The 24,253-nt window shown below is 48.4% G+C and overlaps 1 protein-coding gene across 1 annotated transcript in view; it reads right to left on the minus strand.

The window, feature by feature from the left end:
* The window catches only part of ENTPD3 (ectonucleoside triphosphate diphosphohydrolase 3), a 32,814-nt gene that overhangs the window by 3,504 nt on the left and 5,057 nt on the right, over positions 1-24,253 (minus strand). Inside the window, exons 4-10 of the mRNA XM_070391548.1 lie at positions 18,575-18,692; positions 8,187-8,337; positions 5,711-5,870; positions 4,544-4,777; positions 1,187-1,459; positions 904-1,014; positions 235-372 (exon numbers count right to left, since the gene is read on the minus strand). Of these exons, the coding sequence (XP_070247649.1) occupies positions 235-372; positions 904-1,014; positions 1,187-1,459; positions 4,544-4,777; positions 5,711-5,870; positions 8,187-8,337; positions 18,575-18,692 (1,185 nt within the window). The remainder of the gene's footprint in view (positions 1-234; positions 373-903; positions 1,015-1,186; positions 1,460-4,543; positions 4,778-5,710; positions 5,871-8,186; positions 8,338-18,574; positions 18,693-24,253) is intronic.

Here is a 24,253-nt window from a genome sequence, read left to right on the forward strand (position 1 = left end):
GGTTCTTGCCCATGTGCTGAATGGAGTGCTAGGAATATGAGGATCACACAAGTCCTGCCCTGGAGGAACTCAGAGCCCACGGGTCCTTGGCTTCCAATGCTTTGCTCAAGGGGAAGGGTCTGGGGTGAACTCCGCTTCCCAATTCTTCCTCATCCCTCCTGGGAGGCCCTGGGGATCAAAGGAACCTCTCTATTTTGAGAGGAAGAGGAGGAAAAGACTTGTGCTCTGACTTACCTCTTTTTTAAAATGTATTTGGGGCCAGGTGTCCTCGGTGAATTTGTACCCATTCACGAGCAAGTGGTAGATATAGTGGGCCGAGAAGCAGTAGGAGCGGGCATACACCTCATCAAACCGGGGCAGCAGCAGCGGGAGCTGAGAAGGTCAAAGCAGGGAGGGGAAGGCAGGCAGGCAGGTTTTAAAATGCACATTTTGGAACACCTTAGGACCAAAGGACTAGCTGAAAAAATTGTATCACCTAGCATTTCATATTTATTTTAAAATTTTAAAAAAATTTTAATGTTTTTTAAAAATTGATTTGAGAGAGAGAGAGAGAAGAAGGCAGAGAGAGAGAAACATCAATGAGAAAGAACCATCAATCGGCTGCCTCCTGCATTAAGAAACGCAATGATATAATATTAAAAATATCCCTAGAACATCATCATGTAAGAACATTCTCTAAGTGTACAGGGTGCTTATCATGTGCCCGACACGGTTCTAACCACTGCACCTGTGGTCAGAACATTAGTTCATGGCACAGATATGGCTCCCTGATAGCCCCATTTTGGGGGTTAAAAGCAGAACAGCATAGGGCGAAATTCAGAACATATGTACTCATGCGCACAATGGCGTATACCCTGCTCTGCTGTGGGTGTCGCTGTTGCTCCTTTCTCCTTACACACTGACCTGACTCCAGTCCTGTGAGCAGAAATCCCAGGTGCTGGAGTTGAAGGCGTTCAGGGAAAAGCTGCCCGAGAGGTTTAACGCGTTGGCTGTGTAGAAGAATCCCGCAAAGGCCTGGGAGGAAGCGGAACAGAAGGACAGCGTGTCTCAGAATGGGGCAGACCATGGAGGTGTTAGGGCAGGTAATAAAAGCAGGAGACAGGTCAGCGGAAGAGAAACGGAAAGGTGAGAAATAAATATGCAATGGGAAAAAAACCAGGAATCTTTCCGTGGTTTCTGCTCTTACCACAAAAGATCCTTTAACTTCCGGCTGATAAACCCCGTCAAAGCAGCAGATCTCTCGGTCGTGGCAAGCTCTGAAGGCAAAGAGGGAAGCCACCTTCACCCGACAGAGTAATGGGTCCCCGGTTCCTTCAAAAGTGATGGTGTCATCGGGGTCATAACCTCCAGGCCTCAGCTCCTCCGTGCACAGGCTGTCAAAGAGGTGGCCCGCGGTGAAGGTGGTGCTGTAATTCCGAGGGTAACAGGGGTTGGTGACATTGGTGTTGGTGGTGGAATTCTGTAGGCACAAGAGTGACCTATTAGAAATCACTCTTTCGTGGAGGACAAAGTACTTCCCTTTTGCCAACTCTTGTTATCGCTACACTCTAATGCCAAGAGGGAAATGGGAAAAATGCCATTCTGTGTCAGTGGGTACTTGAAGGCAACTCCCAGGTTGTCTAGATAACTCAAGTGGCAGTGGGGGGACAGTTACCTGTACCAGGTGCAATGCTAGGCTCTCGCTCACATGACCAGATCTAGCCCTTACGGCAGGCCTGTGAGGCAGGATTTATGAACTTCATTTTGATGAGAAAACAAGATAGGCTTAGGTTAATCAACCATGTTGACTGGAGTATTACCTATCCACCTAATAAAATAATCCCAAAGGGACAAATACATGAATTATGAGAATTTAGCTTCCATCCCCCTCATTGACCCCCACCTGACCCCCTCCCTGGAAGTAACCTCTATGGCCAGTTTTTGTGTATTCTACCAGAGATTTTGTCTGTACTTCTTGTGTGCATATGTGAATACATTTTCTTTTCTTCCCTCTTTCTTTTACTAAAACCATAAATGGAAGTACCCTACACACTATTCTGCTCCTTCCTTTTCTTACTTAAAAATCCATCTTTGGCCCTAACCAATTTGGCTCAGTGGATAGAGCGTCAGCCTGCGGACTGAAGGGTCCCAGGTTCAATTCCGGTCAAGGGCATGTACCTTGGTTGCGGGCACATCCCCAGTAGGGAGTGTGCAGGAGGCAGCTGATTGATGTTTCTCTCTCATCGATCTTTCTAGCTCTCTATCCCTCTCCCTTTCTCTCTGTAAAAAATCAATAAAATATATATTTTTTTAAAAATCCATCTTTGATATATTGTACATGTAGAGCAGCCTCTTTAAAAAAAAAAACTATGTTTGTTTTTTTAAATTGATTTCAAAGAGAGGAAAGAAGAGGGAGAGACAGAAACATCGATTGGCTGCCTCCTGCATGCCCCTACAGGGGATGGAGCCCACAACCCCGACATATGTCCTGACTGGGAATACAACCGAGACCTCCTGGTGCATGGGACAACACTCAGCCAACTGTGCCTCACCAGCCTCTTCTTTTTAGTAGCTGCACAAAACTTCACTGTACGAATAAACTAGAATTTATTTAAGAAATCCCCTCAAGATGAAAATTTAGGTGTTTTCCAGTCATTTTGCCATTACAAACGGTACCACAATAAACATCCTTTTTACGTATAGATCTTTGATCTATTTGTAATTTATTTGGATTAAAATTGTAGTAGGAAGCTGACTTTATATCTTTTCCAGATGACTATCAAGTCTTTTATGTCCTGATGAAACAATGTTCCCTTTATCTTATGCTGAACTAGAGGCCCGGTGCACAAAACACATGCACTCTGGGGGGTGGGGTTCCCTCAGCCCAGCCTGCACCCTCTCGCAGTTAGACATCCTTAGCGCTGCCATGGAGGTGGGAAAGGCTCCCCCACCAACCCTTGCACTCTCCAGCCGTGAGCCCGGTTTCTGGCTGAGCGGCACTTCCCTGTGGGAGCACACTGACCACCAGGGGGCAGCTCCTGCATTGAGTGTCTGCCCCCTGGTGGATGGTGCACATCATAGCAACTGGTCATTCCACCATTCAGTTGATTTGCATATTAGCCTTTTATTGTATAGGATTCCTAAATTGGTTCTGTTTATGAGTTCTCTTTTCAAAGGAGCAGGATTTGAACTCTACTTTCAAAGCCACTAAAGCATCATATTTTCCCTACAGTAAAATCTTGACTGAAGTAAAACACTGAACATGTGTTACTTAAAAAACAGAAGAGTCTGGAGCGATCAGTATTAATGGTTTCACCTGGTTTTAGAAGCTCATAATACACCGCACCTTCCTGATCCCACCAAAAAAAAAAAAAAACAGAAGAAAAAGATCTGGAAGGAAGGGAGGGAGGGAGGGAGGGAAGAAGGGAGGAAGGAAGGAAGGGAGGAAGGGAGGAAGGGAGGAAGGGAGGGAGGAAGGGAGTCCCTAATGTGTAACAAGTTATCAGAGTGAGACCTGAGCCGGGGATGGCTGGGGACTGGTTAATAAGAGGCTAATTGCCAAGTATCTACCCAGGTGTCCTTCTCACCACACTGTGCAGGCCCTTATGGTACAGAAGAGGAAATGAGACGCAGATTCAGCCAGTGATCATGATGTAATAATCTGCGTGAACCTTCTCAGTCGGGCTTGCTAGCATGTCCTTGGCACATGAAAGTGCTGGTCAGGCAGGTCTGGGCATGCATTTGTGGGTGATCCTCAGCACACCTGGATCCTTTCCCTCACCTGAGTCAGAAGGCTCGGGCCAGCGCCACCCTCTCAGCATCCAGAGGTTACCAGGCAAGTTGGAGAGATGGCTGGTCCCTGTGAGCTGACTGTCCACAGCAGAGGCTGGGCTCTCACACCTCTGCCCCCAGTCCTGGACTCACACCTGGAAACTTGTGTTTTCATATGCAAATGAGACCTCAGACAGGTGAGTATACTCAGGGCCAGCTGACTTTACAAGGTTAGAGTCCCGGACCCCTACTCACCCTGGGAGGATGGTTTCACCTGCCCCCTTCTGTGGAGTTCCGAGGAGCCCTCCCCCCCCCTCCCCCTGCCAGGGCCAGAGCTGGAGGAAGGAGCATTAAGCTTTGCCTGAAATCACAGGAGGTTGAGAAAAGAGGATTTTCCAGGGCTTTTCTCTTGGGAAGAGGCGTGTTGGCTGAGACTTAATGCCTTGGCAGGGCCAGACCAAATGATTTCAAAGGCCTTATATAGCCCTGTGGGCCGGACGTTCCCCACGCCTGCCATAAAGGGATCCCGGGACTTGAATCATTTATAAAATGTCTGGAGCTCTGGAATTTCCTTGGAATTCTGACTCAAATACACTGGATGTGGTCAACACAACAGAGAGAGAGAGAGAGAGAGAGTGTGCACGCTTGGACCCCCACAAGTAAACCGGAAAATGCTGTTGACTTCACCCACCTTCTAACTGGAGCTGAAAGGACAGACCCCGGAAGGCAAGGTGCCCTCCCCTCAGCTGAGACCCCCCAGGAAACACCTGCTCCCTGCCCCCCACTCAGGTACCTGAAGGAGCATGGCCAGAAACCTCTTCTCGGCCTCGTTTCGCCCGTAGCACTGGAAGCTGCGCGTGTAGAGTGTGTACACGTAGCCGTACAGGGACACCTTTATGATGTCACTGGTGTTCAGCTCCGCCTTCTCTCCCACCGCGAAGGATATCTGGGTGGAGGCGCCGCCTAAATCCAGGGCACCTGTGGTCTCCACTCCATTTGGATGCACCCACATGTGCCACAGGTCCTTCTGCGCCGCGGGAGAAGAAAGCATGAGAACAGGCCGGAGACGCCATTTCTGTTTGCCCAGGGCTGTCCACCTAAGACCCGTCTCTGACTGCTGAGAACTAGGACATATGGGGAAGCATTCAGGGCCAAACCTCTCCTTTATGTCGGGGTGGTGAACTCAAATGCTTACAGGAGCTGGGCAGGCAGCAGAAATGAGCACAGTAGGTTAGGTGTAGACAACAGGGAATGGTGAAGACTCTGGCCAACTGGGGAGTGCGTGTGTGACACTGTCCCAGCTGGCTGTTGCATGCAGGAACGTGCGTCCACTGTGACCAGCACTTCCAGCGTGTGGGGGGTGGGGTCAGGAGAAGCTATGAATTTTTATGTGAACTTTTCAAAATATTAACTGTTGGCAGTGATCTAAACATTTAAAAAATATATTTGAGGAGGAACAGAATAGGCGTGGGGCTGGATATGGTCTCTGTAACACGGTGATTGTCTCTCGGAGTCCGCCTCCCTCTGCACCAAAGAAGGGCGCGTGGAGACTGGCGTGTCACGGAGACCTGGGGACACAGGGACCTGGGGAGCGGGCCGCCCGAAGGCTCTGTAAATTCCAGATGGCTATGGGCCAGCTTAGAGGAGTCATTCTCCAGCTGCCTTTCCTGTTACCCATAGACCAGTGTTAGAGTCTCAGCCCCTCCCCCAATGTCTTATTTGCTCATAAAGGGATGCTGTTCCCTCTCCCCCGTGCATTTGCTCCTGCTTGTGAGCCAAGGTTTTGCACCAGCTAGCGTGTCTTTTCTTAGCTATTGTCCCAGGTGTTTCCCTGATGCGTCACACAGTAGGAATGACCCGGGACAGATGCCCCTGTTGGCATGCACCTCTGCTGAAGCTACCACCCACAAGGGAAGGGGTCAATAGCAAGATTAGAAACCATGCATTTGTTTTCACACACCTCCAGGAAATTTCCCATTAAATAGTTGGCTGTAATCCATCCATATATCCCTTCCTCTTGCCCAGAAATGATTTGAGCACCCCTAAAATCAAAGGGCTGGGACTTGAAGTAGTTTTGGATGCTTGCAAGGACTTCATTAGCTGCTGTTTCATTTTGCAACCTATGCAAGGCACAGAACACACAAGGCTGAGTGCCCAGACAACAGAGCCTTAAAATACCCTCACTCAGGTGAACAGGAGAAACCTCCCCGCCCGCCCGCCCGCCCGCTGCTGACAGGGACCATTTCCCAGACGTGTGCGACACAAGGCAACCCCTCCTGCCAGCTCCGGCTTCCTGGGTGACAGGAAGGGACGGCAGGGAGAACTAGGTACCTGCCAACCTGCCAAGCAGGAAAACAGATTCCAGGAAAAGCACCACTTGTTCTCGCCTCCCCTACCTGTGCCTGCCCCGCCCTCCAGCCACCCGCTCGTCCAAAGAGCCTTGTGCTGCTCTGACTCAGGTCAGCAGAGGAAAGGAGACGGGGGAGGCACAGAAGTGGTATGAGTCATCTTTTGGGGGCACCATAAAAAGGAGCCCTCATTAAGCCAGAAGGAAGGGGCGCTCAGGAGGGGGCGGGAAGGAAGAGGGTTGACTCTCCAGCTCCACCAGGGGGACATGAGGACGCTCGGGCGTCACTGGGTGGAATCCATTCGTGTGCTGCCCTCGGAGGGGTGGCTACATAGTAGTTTCATGTCACCTAGGACATGGTGTGATCATGCCGTTCACCCGCTGCCATTTCACCCGCCGGGAGAAAGCTCACCGGGGCATTATCTTCCCTTCCATCCCTGTGTTAAGAAAGCCAGGGCCACGGGCTCCCTCTTGGCTCGCGAAGAAAGAGCAGTGCGACAAGCCGTAGCAAGCGATCAGTGCTTGGAAAAGAATTCAGAGTTTCCCTGGTTTCATCTGTTCTCATCCAGGACGATTCCCATTAATTTTAAAAAATATTTGCCTTTTCTAGCAGCTAAAATGTCAGCTAGTTGCTCCGAAGACATGGCTCGCCATCAGAAAGTTTCACAAGGAGGAGTTAATATTTAATGCATTCAGATGGAACACTCATTCACTTTCTTCCCCAAGCGATGACCTTTCTACCCCATGGTGCTGGTCACGGCTATCAATTACAGAGCCTTGTAGTTATTTCTCACTCAGAGGACTGGGATGGGAAAAAAGCAGCGAAGTAAAAGTTGGGTCTTTGTTTCCATGTGGAAGAAAAGGCAGGAGGAAGGGATTTCTATATCATTTCTACTTCAGGTAAATTCAATGACTTTAAAACACGGCAGATCCTAAGAAATTCCACATTCCTCTTGGTCAACCAGGACACAGGAATAGGAACCAGGGTAGGAATACGGCAAGAAAAAGGCCCACTCCAACTAAGATTTTTTTGGATGGTGATGTTGAAGAGGCCGTGTTTGCTTGTTCCTTTGTGTTTCCTTCATGCCTACATGCGATCTGACATTCCTGGGATCACAGACAAGGGGGCTTGGGAGGAGAATGAGTGTCATCTTTTGGGGAGAAAGCCTGATTTTCAAAGTTTGGAGCAGCTTCTACCCTAGAGAGATTTGAGTTCGATGTTGTTGTTTTTTAAAACTATTTTTTTCTTTTATTTCAAGGCCAATGAAATACTACAATGAAGAAATGGAGATAAATGGCCTTCAGAAACAATGCAACTGGGCGAGGCATGGCTGCAAGTCTAGAAGGAACTGCTTAGTTGGATGAAATGAGATGTTTGTTTCATAATAACTCCAAAGGCTTTGATGGGGTGAGGGGAGGTGCAGACATTTTGTGACTCTGAAGTAGATTTCAGTGTCGTTTTGTACATGGGTACAAGCTACATAGCTATGGGTGGCCCTCAGTGGAGCTGGTTATGCACAGGTGTCAACATAGGAGGTGTCATAAACAATTTCTACTTTTTGCCCAGCTGGTGTGGCTCAATGGTTGAGCATTGCCCTATGAACCAGGAGGTCAGTGTTCAATTCCTGGTCAGGGCACATGACCGGGTTACAGGCTCGATCCCCAGTAAGGGACATGCAGGAGGCAACCGACCGATGACTCTCTCTTCATCATTGATGTTTCTATCTTTCCCTCTCCCTGCCTCTCTGAAATCAATTTAAAAATATATTAAACAACAACAACAACAAAGTTTCTACTTTTCTAAAAACTAGAGTTAACCCCGTGAACAGATTTCATGTCACCTTCCCCTTTCTCAGAGTTCTCATTCGAATTGCCAAGGGCAAGGGAATCGATTTCAGAACTGTTTCTTTCTGGGTATTAAAATAAAGACGAAAAGTTTCCCAACTTTTTAAAGTCTACATTTATGGCAGAATATGGGCTTCTGTCTTTGGGATTTGTTCCCAGAAATAGAGTTACGTTCTTGGCAAAGTCCAACACATTCTTGGCTATTTTGGTCACAGGGGCTGCTCCGTGCCCGTCCTGCCCTTACCTCAGCAAGCGCATCCCAGCGGTGGCGCCCAGGTAAATGTGCGTGGACCCCTGCAGGTGGGCGGGAATCTGCTCCTTGACTTTTTGCATGCAATCCTCGAAGGCTCTGGGGGCATCCTGGGGGTTTTTCCCGTAGCTGGAGATCCCAGAGCCTAAAGAGCAAGCAGTCAGCACTCCTTAGCAACCTCAGGAACCAACAAGAGCAGCACAACTTTCAAATAAAAAACCAATCAGCTTTGGAAATGAATAGGTTTCAGTGGGTGGATGTGCTAGGTGCCGTGGTGAGTCAACTCCCAAAATAGGAAGGAGGGAATTCCAAAGGTGAAAACACTGAGCCAGGGTGAAAAAATTAACCTGCTTAAAAAAGTTCTTGAATTGGTAAAGGGGTCACATATACGGTAATGGAAGGAAACGGCTTTGGGTGGTGAGCATGCAGTAGAGTCCACAGATACCAAACTATATTGTGTACACCGGAAATTTATGTCATGTTAATAATCAATGCTACCTCAATAAATTCGATTTTAAAAATATACCCAGACCTCACCTTCTAGAGAGCCTCGGTCTACCCTTACAGCAGGCTGCCTTAATAAATGCACTTTTACAAAAAACGTTCTCATTTTAGAAATTTCAAACGTAAATGAAAGTAGGGAGAATAATGCAGCGAACCCACGCACCACCTCCCAGCTCCAACAATGATCACCTCTTACTGCACCTGCACCCCCGCCCCCATTCTCTCCTCAGAAGCAAACCGCAGACATGGTATCTTTTCATCCTGCGAATATTTCAGTGTGCATCACCAGAGACAAGAGTTCTTTTAAAGAGGCATAGCCACCACCCACTATTATACTTATAAGAACTTAAAGTCAACCTTCAACACAGTCAAATATCTAGTTAAGGTTCACATTTGCTCTTTGGTGATATTTTTTCTCCCCCCCACCCCCACCCCTCTCTTTCTCACTTTCTTTTTTTTTTTTTTTTTTAATTAAATCTTTATTGTTCAGATTATTACATTTGTTCCTCTTTTTTCCCCCCATAACTCCCCTCCTTCCAGCTCCCACCCCACCCTCCACCCTCACTCCCCACACACTGTGTTTATCCATAGGTGCATGATTTTTGTCCAGTCACTTCCCGCATCTCCCACACCCCTTTTCCCCCCAAGAATAGACAGTCTATTCCCTTTCTATGTCCCTGATTCTATTATAATCACCAGTTCATTCTGTACATCAGGTTATTTATTCACTTGATTCTTAGATTCATTTGTTGATAGATGCATGTTTGTTGTTCATAATTTGTATCTTTACCTTTTTCTTCTTCTTCCTCTTCTTAAAGGATACCTTTCAGCATTTCATATAATACTGGTTTGGCGGTGATGAACTCCTTTAGCTTTTCCTTATCTGTGAAGCTCTTTATCTGACCTTCAATTCTGAATGATAGCTTTGCTGGATAAAGTAATCTTGGTTGTAGGTTCTTGGTATTCATCACTTTGAATATTTCTTGCCATTCCCTTCTGGCCTGCAAAGTTTCTGTTGAGAAATCAGCTGACAGTCGTATGGGTATTCCCTTGTAGGTAATTGAGCCTCTTTCTCTTGCTGCTTTTAAGATTTTCTCTTTGTCTTTTGCTCTTGGCATTTTAATGATGATGTGTCTTGGTGTGGTCCTCTTTGGATTCCTTTTGTTTGGGGTTCTCTGCGCTTCTTGGACCTGTAAGTCCATTTCTTTCTCCAGGTGGGGGAAGTTTTCTGCCATTATTTCTTGAAATAGGTTTTCAATATCTTGCTGTCTCTCATCTTCTGGCACTCCAATAATTCTGATATTAGACCGCTTAAAGCTGTCCCAGAGGCTCCTTACACTATCTTCACACTTTCGGATTCTTTTTTCATTTTGCTTTTCCAATTGGGTGTTTTTTGTCGAATCTTTGGTTTGATTATTGTGCTCCTCTGGTCTGCTATTGGGTATAATATTCTTTATTTCAGTCCGTGTATGCTTACTTTCTAATTTCTTTATCGTAGCATCGAGGGTCTCATTAGTTTTCGTGAGGCTCTGCACAAATTTATGGCAAGCCCTCAAAATTGCGATTCTTAGCTCCATATCCTCCATTTCTGTCATGTTTTTTTGTCTCCGCATCTTTTATGCTTTCTTGGTGCACCCCCTTGTGGTCTCTGTGCGCAGTCTTGTTCTAGCCAAGCCTTAATTGTTGTAGTTAACACTAGAGGGGTTTGACCACCAGGCCGACTGGCTATAGGAATCAGCTGTATGGAAAACGTCTGCCTTCTGGGGAGGCGCTAATCCAGCCTTTGCCTGAGGCGATCGGCAAATGGCTGTGCGCAGGGTTTGGGCGGGGCGGGATCAACAGGGCGGGCGGAGGGAGCAGTTATGGCCACGCTCAGTCCCGTTCCCAGAGGCTCTGCTTCTCAGAACCCCGGCAGCCGCTGCAAACTTCGGAGAGAAAGCTGCCCTCAGGTTCCAACTGATGCCAGATAATCCCGCTTCTCCCGTTTGAGTCTGGGTCCCTAGAGACTCGCCCGGATCTGGAGCCCAGAGTCTGAGACTCACTCCCGACAGAAAACGACAACCGCGCCCTCAGCCACCAGCCCGCTTTGCGCGTGCACCTCGGTACCTTTGTATTTTCCACACTGTGCCGCCTCTGAGCCTTGATTTGCTGTTCTCTTTCCTTCTAGTTGTAGAGTCTCTCTTCAGCCAGCCTTCCTGTGGTTCTGGGTGATGTCCATTCAGTCTTTTAGTTGTATTTTTGAAATGGTTGTTTGCGGCAGCGGTCTCCGGTGTTTACCTACGCCGCCATCTTGGTCTCCCTCACTTTCTAGTTTATTTGAATTAGAGTCCAAATAAATCTCACCCATTGCAGTTGGTGGGTAGATCTCTAAGTCTCTCTTAATCTAGACCAGTGGATCTCAACCTTGGCTGCACATTAGAATCACCTGGGAGTCTTTTTAAAATCCTCATTTCTGGGCCTCATCCTCCGGAAATTCTGTTTCTTTGTTATGGGGTGGGGCCACAACATTAGTAACAAAGAAACAGAATTTCCGGAGGATGAGGCCCAGAAATCAGGATTTTAAAAAGATTCCCAGGCGATTCTAATGTGCAGCCAAGGTTGAGAACCACTGATCTAGAGGCTGTGCATCTCTATTTTTTCTTGGTAATTCAAAATTTCCCCCCCCCTCCCAATTTAATTTGGCTTGTAGAGTTCCCCACAGCCTCGAAGTTGCTGACCGAATCCCCATGGTTCATTTTTACATGGGTACCTGCCATATTTGGTCCTGGTTTTTCCTAGAAATTGGTAACTGAATGCTGAGGCTTAATCAGATTCAGGCTTGAAACAAGAATTCATAGGAATTAGTGCGTACTTCCAATCAGAGGCGCCAGTGATTGGCTGTTTCTCTTTGGGTGCAGGCACCAATGATCGCTGCTGAGACCCGTCGGCCCAGGAGGGCCTGTAAAATGGTGATATTTTCTACCTAAAATGCTGTCATGGGAGAAGAGCTACCCCACCATTAACTATTTGGTTACCCTACAGTACCGTTTGTCCAGAGAAGACAGGATAAGAGCTTGATTCTGTTCCTTTATTTACCAGCTTAAAAATACAGACTGCCTCTCCAATATCTTTCTAACTTAGTCAAAGAGGGATTTTGCTTGTTTGTTTTGTATGTTAGGAGCATATACTGGTAAAGTATATTTGATGCGTTTCAATTCATTGCAGTTATTCTTACTGAGCCTTCTTCTGTTGGCCCCGAGTTCTCTGAGGTTTTCTTTGCTTTCTGACACCGTAAGATGTGTCAATGACCTTAAATACTTCCTGCCCCAGATCTGGACTCAGCCATTTCTCCAAGGAGCCCTGGTTGCTTTTACTGAGTAATGGTATTTAGCACCCAGAGTTTGGGAGCTACGGTGCTCACTGTAAGTTTTCTCAGAGGACAGACCTCAGGAAAACTTTATTTCCAGAGAAAAATATATCATGAATTCCTGTTAGTGCTTCTAATTCAAAACTACAGGTTTTTACTGAAATTCTTTAATTTTTCTACCCTTATCTTCTTTTTTCTATGCTACCAATCCTGTTTGCTAGCACTCCAACTTAACAACTCATTTGCTTTATTTCACAGTCCACACACAAGTCTCAGTATGACAATACCGCACTACCACCAACTGTATCATCATTGAAAACAGTCTAAGATTGTTTTAAAATTCTTTCTGTCCTTGGAGAATATCCCACTAGGCATGTACAGTGTCCAGAAATAAAGCTTTCTTGAAATACATATTTCGTCTGCCTATTGGCTGTGGCTGCTTTCTTGCTCACATGGTAGAGTTACATAGTTATGTCAGAAACCATGTGGCCAACAAGTAAAGAGTATTTAGCACCTAACTCTTTACAGAAAACGTTTGCCAGCTTGACTTAGGCCCCTCCATCCAACTTCCTGTGCCCAAAATCAAATTCCTCAATCCCTGCAAGTCCCCCGCTGACTGCACAGGGAAATGGTGCCATCACCTGCAGTTACCAGCTCAGAACTGATGCTCAGGCACCATCGACCCGGATGCCTCACGTTGAATCTATCCTTCGTTCTTGTTGGCTCTCCTTTCACAACAGCTCTCCAATCTGAGCCCACCTCACCCCGTCCCCCAGAGCCATTCCAGACCAGAGTTTCTTAACCTCAGCACTGCTCACATTGGGCCGGATAACTCTTGCGGAGGCTGTCTTGTGCCTTGTGCGATGTTTAGCTGCATCTCTGTCCTCTACCACTAGGTGCCAGCACCATCCCCAACCCCAGCTGGGACCATGGAAAATGTCCCCAGAAACATGTTCCCAGGGGGTGGATGGAACAGGGGGAGGAGGCAAAATCCCCCATGCTGAGAAGCACCTGTCCAGGCCAGACCATCACAGCATCATGTCACCCGCACTGTTCTAATAGCCCTGGCTTCCCTGCTTCCAATCTTAGCCTATCACTACGTGTTCTCTATCAACAGAGGGATCCGTTAAAATGCTAAGTCATAAGTTGGGAGGGTTGGGGCTGGGGGGGCGGGGGGGGGGGTGGTTTAAGAGATCACCGAAGGACTTGTATGCATGCATATAAGCATAACCAATGGACACAAGACACTGGGGGGTAGGGGAGGCCGGGGGGAGGTCAAGGGGGAAAAAAAGGAGACATATGTAATACTCTTTGTAATACTTTAGGCAATAAAACAAAAATTTTTTTAAAAAAGGTAAGTCATAGCATGTTAGTTCCCTGATCAGAACTTCCTAGTGGCTTCCCAATATACTTTGCAGAAATTGCACTGGAGTCGAAGTCAGAGCCCTACTGTCTCTCAAGCCACGAGTTGGCCTGACTACAGCTTTGGTCTCCTCTCTCCCTTTCTCTTCCTCATTCTGCTCCAGCCACCCTGGCCCCTTTGCTTTTCCTGGAAAATGCCAAGCAGCTTCTACCCTTGGCCTTTTTTCTTGCGCAGTGTGTTCTTCCCTCAAAAACTTGCATGGCTCACTCTCTTGTCCCACTTTTGTCTCTGCATAACTGTCACCTTTTTTGTTCTTCCCCGAAGATCATGTCTAAAATAGCATGATCACTCTCTATCCACCTGCCTGGCTTGATTTCTCTTCGCAGAACTTCTCCCTGACACATCACATATCTGTTTATTATCTATCTCCTTCACTAGAATGTACGTTCTGTAACAGCAGAGCCTGTATATTTTGTTTGTTTTAGAATTCCCAGTCTCAAGAAATGTTACTGGCAAATGGCAGGTACCCAGTAAACATTTATTAAATAAAAGAAGGAACTAATGAATCAATCAATCAATGAGTTTTTCAACCAGCATGCAACTCCACGGGAAGGGGGTCGTTTGCTCCCGGCTGCAGCAAACAAACTACATTCTGCTAGAGCTGGCCTCCGGATGGGGACTGGTTAGCAGCCTTGCTAGGATGTCCACACTTGGAACATCCGAGCATGTTACCTGTTTCCATAAGGTCCCGTAAGCCTCCTGGAGGGAAAAGAGACCTGGCTCATGGGATACTGGGGTTCTCAACCCCAAGAACAGAGTTAAAACTATATTCCAATCTGGGGACGGAGGGGCGGGCAGATGGCACAAAACTTACTCCAGGTGGGACAGCAGCATAAGACACACGTGTCTGAGCAAAGGGTGCTGTCAACACTGTAGTGACTGGTCCCTGGGGCAACTCCTGAAGGGGTTTCCATAGAGGAGAAGGCTCCAGTGGCGTTTAAGCGGGTTTTAAGCTCCGGGGTAGAGGGAAAACATGAGTGTCCCTGTGGGAGAAGGCAGCAGCAGGCACGAGTGCTGCCCACAGCGAAACAGAGGAGGGGTGTCAAGGAGGCAGTCCCCCCAAGAAGGGCTCCACACCAGCACGGGGACCAGCACCCGGGGAACTCCCAGAAAAGAGCAGCAACCTAGACTGACACACACCAGGGCGCCCCTGAGAAAGAAGTTCCTGAGGGCCCAGGCATTCGGGAAACACAGCAGGGCAAGCAAGCATTCAACATCCCCTCGGATTGCCTAAGACAGGGGAGTCCTGGGGAAATTTGCAATTGAGAAACCAGAAACCCAAATTATCCTTGGAGAAGCCACATGTCCTCGAGGGGGTGACACTTAACCAGACTTCAGCTCTGTAATTAAGCTTTCCTTCATGGTCCTTGGGTCGTTCAGGGTATATATGGATCACTGAGGCTACCGTGATCAAAGGAGGGAAGACCCATTTCTGGAGGTGGTGTGGGCTCCATGACCCCGCTCCTCCCCTCAATCCCGCCCTGGGTGGGCCAAGGCCCCCGCCCCTGAGAGACTGCCCGTGTTCCTTCCCATGACAGTCTCACATCTCCCTACAAGTCAGAGGGACGTCAGGGCTGACTTGGCTACATTGCTCTCCCGGGTCGAACAGACCTTATAACCCTGGCACAGGAAACCCAAAGGGTGATGCCCCGTGAGCAGTAATAGCTAACACGGTTTGAGTGCTTAGTGTATGCCAGGCGTTTGCTACCTGCTTTCCATATATTATGGCATTTAATCTTCAAATCTCTCCTATGGGGGAGGCTTTACTATTGTTATGCTTTGTATTTGAGAGATGAGGGGGTCAAGATGCAGAGAGGTTCGATCCCTTTGCAGAGCTCACACAGCCGGGATGAGGGGAAGTCTTAATCACTATTCTCCACTCTCCTCTCTTCTTGAAATGGGTGGTCTCTCTTTTCTAAACAAGCATCCTGGGCTCTCTTTCCTGCCCGGAGGGGAGAGCAGCTCAGATATCAGGAGAACAGAGATGGGATTTCTGGCTCAGGTCGGAGCAAGGCTACCGCTGCCTGTGCCATGTGGACAAGCAGCACCCAGAAAACATGCAACTTTCTTGTTGTAATGAGCCCAGAGAGGGGCCATGCAGATGCCCTTCCAATAAAGACTTACCGTCCCAGCCGCCAGCAACTTCAGGGTTTGCCTCAGCCGTAGAGAGCTGCCTTGCTCTTTCCAGGGTGGCAACATCCAAAGACTGGAGGTGACAGGGTATGGCTACCCAGCCACGCCAGGCCATTTCAGCCCAAAGAAAACTACGATCGGCTGAAGCTTTGCCAGGCCTGCGTTGCACTTTATCGCTCTTCTGTCTGATCCTTCTCCCTACCCCCTCCTTCAACAGGTGGGGATCTCCAGTAACTACCTGGTCTCCTTAACTTAAACTTAACTGTGACACCTATGCATCATGGTAGACGAGGCCAGGGTGCTCTCCACAGCAGGTCAGGCGATCGGCATTCACCCTGGTCTTCAAAAGAAGACTGTTAGGAAAGGTTAACTCTGCCTCTCAACTTTTTCTTTTAAAAAATATTCTTATTGATTTCAGAGAGGAAGGGAGGGGAGAGAGAGAGATAGAAACATCAATGACAAGAGAGAATCATTGATCAACTGCCTCCTGCACACCCTGCAATGGAGATTGAGCCCGCAACCTGGGCATGTGCCCTGACCAGGAATAGACCTGGTTTGTAGGTCGATGCTCAACCACTGAGCAATGCTGGCCAGGCTGCCTCGCAACTTTTTCAATGCCATGACCCCCAAGACATTCAAATACTTGAGCAGCTCACTGAGAGAAATAAAGGGCCGGAAGGACTGATCTGGAGTCTCTGACCTATGAGTATATCTGTAACGCAGACAGGACACACTGATTGGGAAGCTCTAGCCACCTCAAGATCAGAGTGCGCTAAAGTGACCGGTTGTTAAAGAGGCTCACACAGACGCACACTCCCACACTGGGCTTGACTATGCAGACTAAAGATTTCATTGTTTAAGGCAAAATTATAAAATGTCTGAGAGAAGAATATCTCTAGGACTACAGGATAGGGAAGAATTTCTTAAAATATCCCAAAGAGAAAGCCATAAAGGAGAAGGCTGATAAATGCACCTCCATAAAAGTGAAGAATTTCCACTCATCAAAAGACATCATGAAGAAACTAAAAGGACAAACCATAACCTGTGAGATGATATTAGCAACAACATAATAACAGCAGAAAAGCATTCATATTCAGGATGTGAAAGATGAGCAACAGCCCTAGCCGGTTTGGCTCAGTGGGTAGAGCGTCAGCCTGCGGACTGAAGGGTCCCAGGTTCAATTCCGGTCAAGGGCACATGCCTGGGTTGCTGGCTCGGTCCAACTGGCAGGAGGCAGCCAATCAATGATTCCCTCTCATCATTGATGTTTCTATCTCTCTCTTCCTCTCTGAAATCAATAAAAATATATATATTTTTTAAGTGAGCAAAAGACATGAACAGGCATTTCACAGAAAACAGAAGTGGTCAGAAATATCTAAGAAGATACTCAACCTTATTAATAACCAGGGAAATACAAATGTCCATCAACAGGGAAAATGATTGAATACTGCTACTCATATCAACAGAGATGAACCTTAAAACCCAGTGTTAGTGAACAAAGCAAGTTATAGAGGAATAAATGTTTGATGCTATTTAACTAAATATGTGTTTGATTCCATTTTTCAAAAGCAGGAAAAACCAAATACATTAGGACAAAAGTATGTAGAAGAACAAGGAAACAGTTACTGTAAAGTTCAGGATACGCTGGGGGAGGCAGGGAGTTGTGTGGAGGGTCATTAAAGATGCTAATAATGTGCTGTTTCAGGGGTGGCAGCTCATGGGCCAAATCAAAGCCATCATCTTTTTTTTTTTTTTTGTACAGCCTGTAAGATAAAATAGTACTTACTTTTTTTATTTTTTAAGAATAGCTTATTGATTTTGAGAGAGAGAGGAAGGGAGGAGTGAGAAACATCCATGTGAGAGTACATCCACCGGCTGCCTCCTGCCCGCTTCCAACGGGGGATTGAGCCCGCAACCTGGGCATGCGCCCTGACCCGGAATTGAACCAGAAACCTCGCGGTGCACAGAACAACATCCGACTGAGCCACACGGGTCAGGGCAGTTTTTACATTTTAAAATGGCGGGCAGAGGAGTTAAGAGAAGAATAAAGAGTATCTTGTGACTTGTGAGAAGTTCAGGGTCCATCCATAAAGCTTTATGGGGAACAGAGCCATGCCTGCTTGTGTCTGTATTGTCCATCTCCCTCCACCCCCCTCCCCTCACCCCATACACCTGCTCGGAGACAACTTGTCTCCCGTGTTCCTGCATGTTTTATGAGCACAGACACTGATTGCCTTTGTTCTGGATTATTTTTCAAGGATGTTTGCAGAGCAAACAGGCTCCGAAGACAGAGAAAAGTTGCACCCCAGAGCAAAAGGCAGGCACGCTCAGTGCCCCTTATAAATGTTTCAGATTCCCCAATCTCAGGTTTCTCGTCTGTAAGACAACCCACTGTGCGAGCAGATACTGCCTGGCCCTCTTTGCATCATCCTCAGAGAACCCGCCTATGAAGAGGAGCTGACACTCTGGCTGCTGCTATTGCTGTGCATAACAAACGGCCCTTTATTTGTGACCCAGGAATCTTGTGTCTCCCACCAGCATCCATGAAAGAGCGGCAGGTAACGTCTCGGACCACTCGCAGTTCTTGACATGCCCCCCAAACCTGTGTGGGTTTTGTTGTTGTGGTTGTTCCACTTATTTATTTATTTAAAAAATTCTTTATGGTTGAAAGTATTACATATGTCCTCTTCCCCCCTCCCCGTTGACCCCCTCCAGCCCACTCCCATCCCTTGCCTTCGCCACCCTATTGGGTTATGCATATATGCATGCAAGGTCTTTGTAAACCTCTGTGTTTTACAGATGACAAAACCGTGGCCCAGAGAAGGGCAGGGACTGACGCAAGGTCACTGTTACTGATGAGGAGCAGCACTAGCATGAGATCTCGTTTCCTGGCACCCAGTCCAGGCAGCTTCTCGGGACCCCTCCCGGCCTTCAAGGACACAGGACTCTCCCTTGGCCTCCCTCTCTGGGCCTCACCTTTCACACTGCATTTGGAGGTTTGGCTGACCACGCCGGTATTGTTCTCCTTCTCCGCTGGCCACTGATACACGTAGACTGTGGTTCTGGAAGACCCGGCATCGAGCACGATTCCATACTGAAGAACAGGGCGGAAAGGGGTCAGAAATGGACTGGGCTTCTCTGAAAACTCCTTTCCCCAGTGGCCCCCGAACACTCTCAAGATCTTAGTCCACACTGCTTCACGTAGGTAAGGGCCGGCTGAGGAGAAAAAACTATTTGCTCCAAACCAATGCTGTCTCCTGGGACTGTGGGGGGAGAAGGGGACAGAGGGAGGGAGGGATGATGTTCTAGGGCACGGTTCTCAGCCGTGGCCACACGTTAGAATCACTTGGGGAGCTTTGGGAACTCCCAAAGCCAAGGCCGTGCCCCACACCCGTTCGGTCAGAATCTCTGCAGTCCTTAAAGCTCCCTTGGTGACTGATTCCTTATGCAGCCAAGGCTGAAGCGTAGTGCTCCAAGGACCCTGCATACAAAGACAGGCCCGGGAGTCCCCTTCATCCAGACCTCTGAGGTCGGGGACAGAGCCACCTGGGGCTCAGGAGGGAAATGGATAGTCAGTCACCTCCTGCTCTCTACTCTCCAAACTTGCAGGCCTGTCATCCTGGAATAAACAACCAAAGGGAAACTATAGGTGTGCACAAGGGAGACACATTCCTTATCTAATCAGCCCTCAGAATTAAAGTATTCATATTTTTTTCTTCCTTAGACGATATTTCTATTGATTTTTAGAGAGAGAGGAAAGGAGAAAGAGAAACATCGATGTGAAAGCAGAACACCCATCGGCTGCTTCTTGCACGCCCCCTACTGGGAGTCGAGCCTGCAACCTGGACACGTGCCCTGACCGGAACCGAACCAGCAACCTTTTGGTGCAAGGGATGACACCCAACCTACTGAGCCACACCGGCCAGATCTAGACATATGCCTTTAAAACAACACAGGAACATATTGTACATAGTCTTTTCCAATGCTTTTTTCTTACTTAAAATGATATGAACATTTCTCCCTGCCAATAGAGCCATTTTCAGTACAGTCCGCACATCCACTGTGAGATTTGCAATAATTTATTGAACTGACTCCAGACATGTAGGAGGTTTCCAACTTTCTACTACACAAATTTTTGCTTCATTTGAAATGGGCCCAAATAATAAAAAATGCTGCTCCGGCTCCTGAATCCCAGCTTCTCTGTGACATGAGTTAGAACATCCTGTGTTTACTGGTATTTGAACTTGGACAGCCCTTCAGTCTGATAAATGTTGGTCAGGATCCTGACCTGACACCTTCCACGGCGAATAAGAGAGGCATTGTTCACCACCTGTCCCAGGCAGAGGCCGGCCGAGAGATTAAAGTGCTGGTGGAAACCCGAAGGCAAGAGGGAAAGCAGGCACTCAGGAGGTCTGAGCTCCACATTATGTTTGCTTCCTCTCCTCCTCCCACTGTGGAGCTGATCAGCACCCCCGGACCAGCCCTTCCATGCCTGGTGCTCCCCATGAAATGGAGAGAGAGAATAGGGAACAGTGACTCCCTCCAGGGGGTACCTGCCTTTCCCCAAATCTCTGTTCCAACCCTTCACAAAGCAAGCGTTTCCCTGTGTATGAAGCCCGGGACCGCTGGGCCTGGGTCAGAGAGAAGGAAGAACATCCATTCTCATGTGTAATCCAGCTGGAATCCAGTTCTCATGGGGTGGGGGTGGGGGTGGGGAGCCAGAGACTCCACTTGGTGAGCCTGGAGAGATGGCAGCCCCCGGGGCACTGCTGATGCGGGGACAGGGGTCAGCCTTGAGGCCCAGCGCTACTGCTAGTACCACCCAACCGCCCCCACCACGGTTCACTGACATTTTCAAAAGTGGGAAAATGGGTCTTTGACCAGCTTTCAGAGCTCATTTGCTTCGATCAGTGGAACTCAATGTGGTTCCAGGGAGGCGGGGAGAGGGAATGCATTTCATTCAGTTCAGCCAGGTGGGTGACGTTGGGATGAGAAAGAGTCAGGAATCCGCTGTCTAATGTAGATTCAGAGAGAAACCGGGCTGGAATATGGGTTAACCCACAGTGAACAGTCTTCCTCGTGGACGCCATGGTCCAAAACGTAAGGACTGTGTGAGCTTCTGGCAAAAGCAAAAGCAGAGGTCATGAGTTCAGCTTTCTCAGATTGTTTTATTAGTAGTAGCAGTAGTCGTATTACTATATCATCATCATTACTGTTACTGTAAGAGAATAATAGTAGTAGTAAGTATTTATTTAGTACTTATTATATGCCAGGCACTGCACTAAGTGCTTTCACATGACTGTGCTCATAATGCAGGTGTTTTCACATCCCCATTAAACAGATGGGGAAACCAGGGCTCACAGGGTAACTGCCCAAGGTCACAGAGCTGGGGTCAAGGCTGGGTCTCATAGACTCTCAAACCTGTACTCCTAATCCCCACGCTTTCATGGAGTTCCCAGGAAACCGAGTCTAGCAGGTGCCTGTTTAGTCAATAGGTGCCTGAGCCGGCCTGGCAGACAAAAAGTCCCCGAAAGCGAACTCCTGGCTGAGTGGGATGCAGGTCTGGCTGGAGAGGAGGTGGTCCGAGTTGGACAAGGAGCCCAGGCTTTCTGGGAAGGAAGAAACCCACGATCCATCCCTCGCTCTCCAAGGGGCAGAGCAGGTGGGCCACAGGCACCAGAGATGCAGGCTGCCGGTCCCAGCTTGATGGGGGTTAGAAGGAATGGTTTCAACGCAGAGGGGCCCAGTGGCTGTGCTTCCGAGGGTAATGGCCCAACGTGTCACAGCAGAAAAGCCGCGCCCTGGAAACCCAGAGACTGTGCGGGCCCCTCCCTCTCCAACGGTGACATCATGCGGCTGCATGGGCGAGGCCTGGGGTATTGATCACACGGGGCTGAGCAACTCCAGGGCTTCCGGACAGTTGCTGATGGGAAGTGGGGATGTGAAGCCTCAGGAGGAAGATCCCGGACTTGATACTAAAGCCAGCGGGGGCGGAGTGAAAGGAACAGTGATGTCATCATGTTTACACTTCGAGCTGGTAGAGCAGGTCAGACCAGTAACAGTGAGAAGGGGACTGGGGGACATTTCGACCCTTAACTAAGTTTTGCAAGTTCCGCTCTTAAACTCAGGCAAACCAAGGTTAGGAAAGCCCTGGTTGGATTGAATTGCCAGACACTATGACCTTTCACGAGGGTCTTGAGAGCATCCCATGCCCCCGCCCCCCTCCCCCCCAGGCCACGGTGGAGCTGGCCCCTCCTAACCAACTGTCAGGAAAAGGGGGCTCCAGGTATGACAACATAAACATGATAATGAAAAAGCCCTCATATTCAGTCAACCCTCTCCCCACACCCCCCACCCACCCCCACCCCCAGCACACACTGCCAGAGGAAAGAGCTCTGGCGTCCTGAGAAAAGCTGCATGTGGACGTTCTCTTCCGGGCCTGTCCTCCTCCTCCTGGCTCAGCTGGCCCAGAACGTGTGTCTTTTCTCACGTTAATGGGCCCGGTGAGCAGAAGGGGCCTTCTGAGCCAATATCCCAATGTTACACAACTTCCTGCCCCTGACAACTGCGCCTGGGCCTGAAGCAAGACTCTGCAGAGATTAAAAAGCCCCTCTTTGAGCCCTGGCCGGGTGGCTCAGTTGGTTAGAACATCTTCCCTATACGCCAAGGTTTTGGGTCCAATCCCCAGGCAGGGCACATAAAGAATCAACCAATGAATGCATGAATAAGTGGGACAATGAACTGATGTTTCTCTCTCTGTCTCTCAAATCAACAAATTAAAAAAATTGTTTCTGCCCTAACCGGTTTGGCTCAGTGGATAGAGCGTCGGCCTGCAGACTGAAGGGTCCCAGGTTCGATTCCGGTCAAGGGCATGTACCTTGGTTGCGGGCACATCCCCAGTAGGGGGTGTGCAGGAGACAGCTGATGGATGTTTCTAACTCTGTATCCCTCTCTCTTCCTCTCTGTAAAAAATCAATAAAGTATATTTTTTAAAAAAGATAAATAAAAAAATAAAAATAAATAAATAAATAGTTTCTAAAAAAAGCCCCTCTTTGAACTGTGTGCTAATGGGTGAGGGTGTGTCTTCCCATCTTCCCAAACCCTTGCATGAGGCCAATGCTCTACTCTTTTCTTCCTGCTATACCAGTCCTGCTGTATTCCCCCTTTGTAACTGCGGGGCGCTATTTGCCCTTTCTGTTCTTCTATTTCCTCCTCTGCAAAGGAGGGTAGTAATTATTGTATCTACATGGAACAGTCATGGAGGTTCCTGTCCATGGTCCCTCAGACCTTACCACCGTGATGGCCAACCATGTGCTTTCCACCTGCCTGCAGACACTCTCTCTAGTGGCCTGAGCCAACCCGAGCGCATTATGTACCAGAAATACTAGAGTTAACGCTCCCCAGGGAGCAGTCTCTCAACCGATAAGTGATGGGTGTTGGTGTGTAAATACGCCCAAGAGAGGGATAGCTGGGAAGCAGGTGTTCCGTATGCCCCTCCCCCTCTGTAGAGGACAACCCTGAGGTGGGTTCTGCACTGACTTCCAGGCATCCCCAGCAGGACTGAGCCCCAGGCGCCCAAGGGGTAACCTGCTGGGTCCCCGGCCCTCCAGTGGCTCCTTTCCTCCTGTCTCACTTCCCCATCCCCTCCCTGTGCTTCCTGGGCCATCCTCAGATGACCTGCTTGCACTCAGATCTTAGGTTAGGGGGATCCACCCAAGACAGTAACATTTAACGTGGGTGGCCCTCTCCTTCCATGGTGCCCTCCGTATGCCTCGGGCTCCACTTTTCAGTTCACTCTTCCAGTCTTCTAACTCCTCATGTCCCTCAGGCTGAACAGAGGACTTACCTCTTACCTCCAGAATGAGTGGAAGCCAGCAGCTGGCAACCACCTTACCCAGCCCATGCCTCACTTTTGAAGGGCCCGAGGGGCGATTTTACAGATGAAGGCTTTTGCCCTGCCCACCCCATCCACCTGTCCTTTTCCCACCCCTGGCAATTCCACGAAGTACAGAGCCTTGTGCATCTGTAGGTGGACTGTAGGCGGTGGGACAGTTCAGACCCACCTCCATGCTCTGTCTACACTCTCTGCAGACCCCGAGCCAAGGCGATAGTAGTTTCTTATCTTTAAAAACTTCTACTTCAAATATAGCCATTGACCAGTCACTAACAGTAGGAAGATGCAGAAGGACTTGTGAGGCAAAGTGTAAATGCTAACGGGGATCAAATAGCCCCGGTCGGTAGTTCAGTTGGTCTGAGCATCATCACAATACACCAAGGTCTGATCCCTGGTCAGGGTACATATAAGAACCAACCAATGAGTGCATAAATAAGTGGAACAACAAATTGATGTTCTCTCTCTCTCTCTCTCTCTCTCTCCCTCAAAACAATCAATCAATGAAATTCAAATAACACAGTCGAACTTGACCCCTGTCTCTCTAGCTAAGAAGGGCTTTTACATTTTTAACTGTTTTTTTTAAAGTATGTTTTTATTGATTTTAGAGAGAGCGGAAGGGAGAGGGATAGAAACATTGATAAGAGAGAGACATGGATTGGCAGCCTCCGGCATGCCCCCTAACAGGGCTTGAGCTTGCAACCCAGGCATGTGCCCTGAGCAGGGATTGAACCGGGGACCTCTTGACTCATGGGTCAATGCTC

This window comes from Myotis yumanensis, unplaced genomic scaffold (assembly GCF_028538775.1).
Source record: "Myotis yumanensis isolate MYYU_CA2020_CCGP unplaced genomic scaffold, mMyoYum1.0.hap1 SCAF_14, whole genome shotgun sequence".
In the NCBI taxonomy this organism is placed as follows: Eukaryota; Metazoa; Chordata; class Mammalia; order Chiroptera; family Vespertilionidae; genus Myotis; species Myotis yumanensis.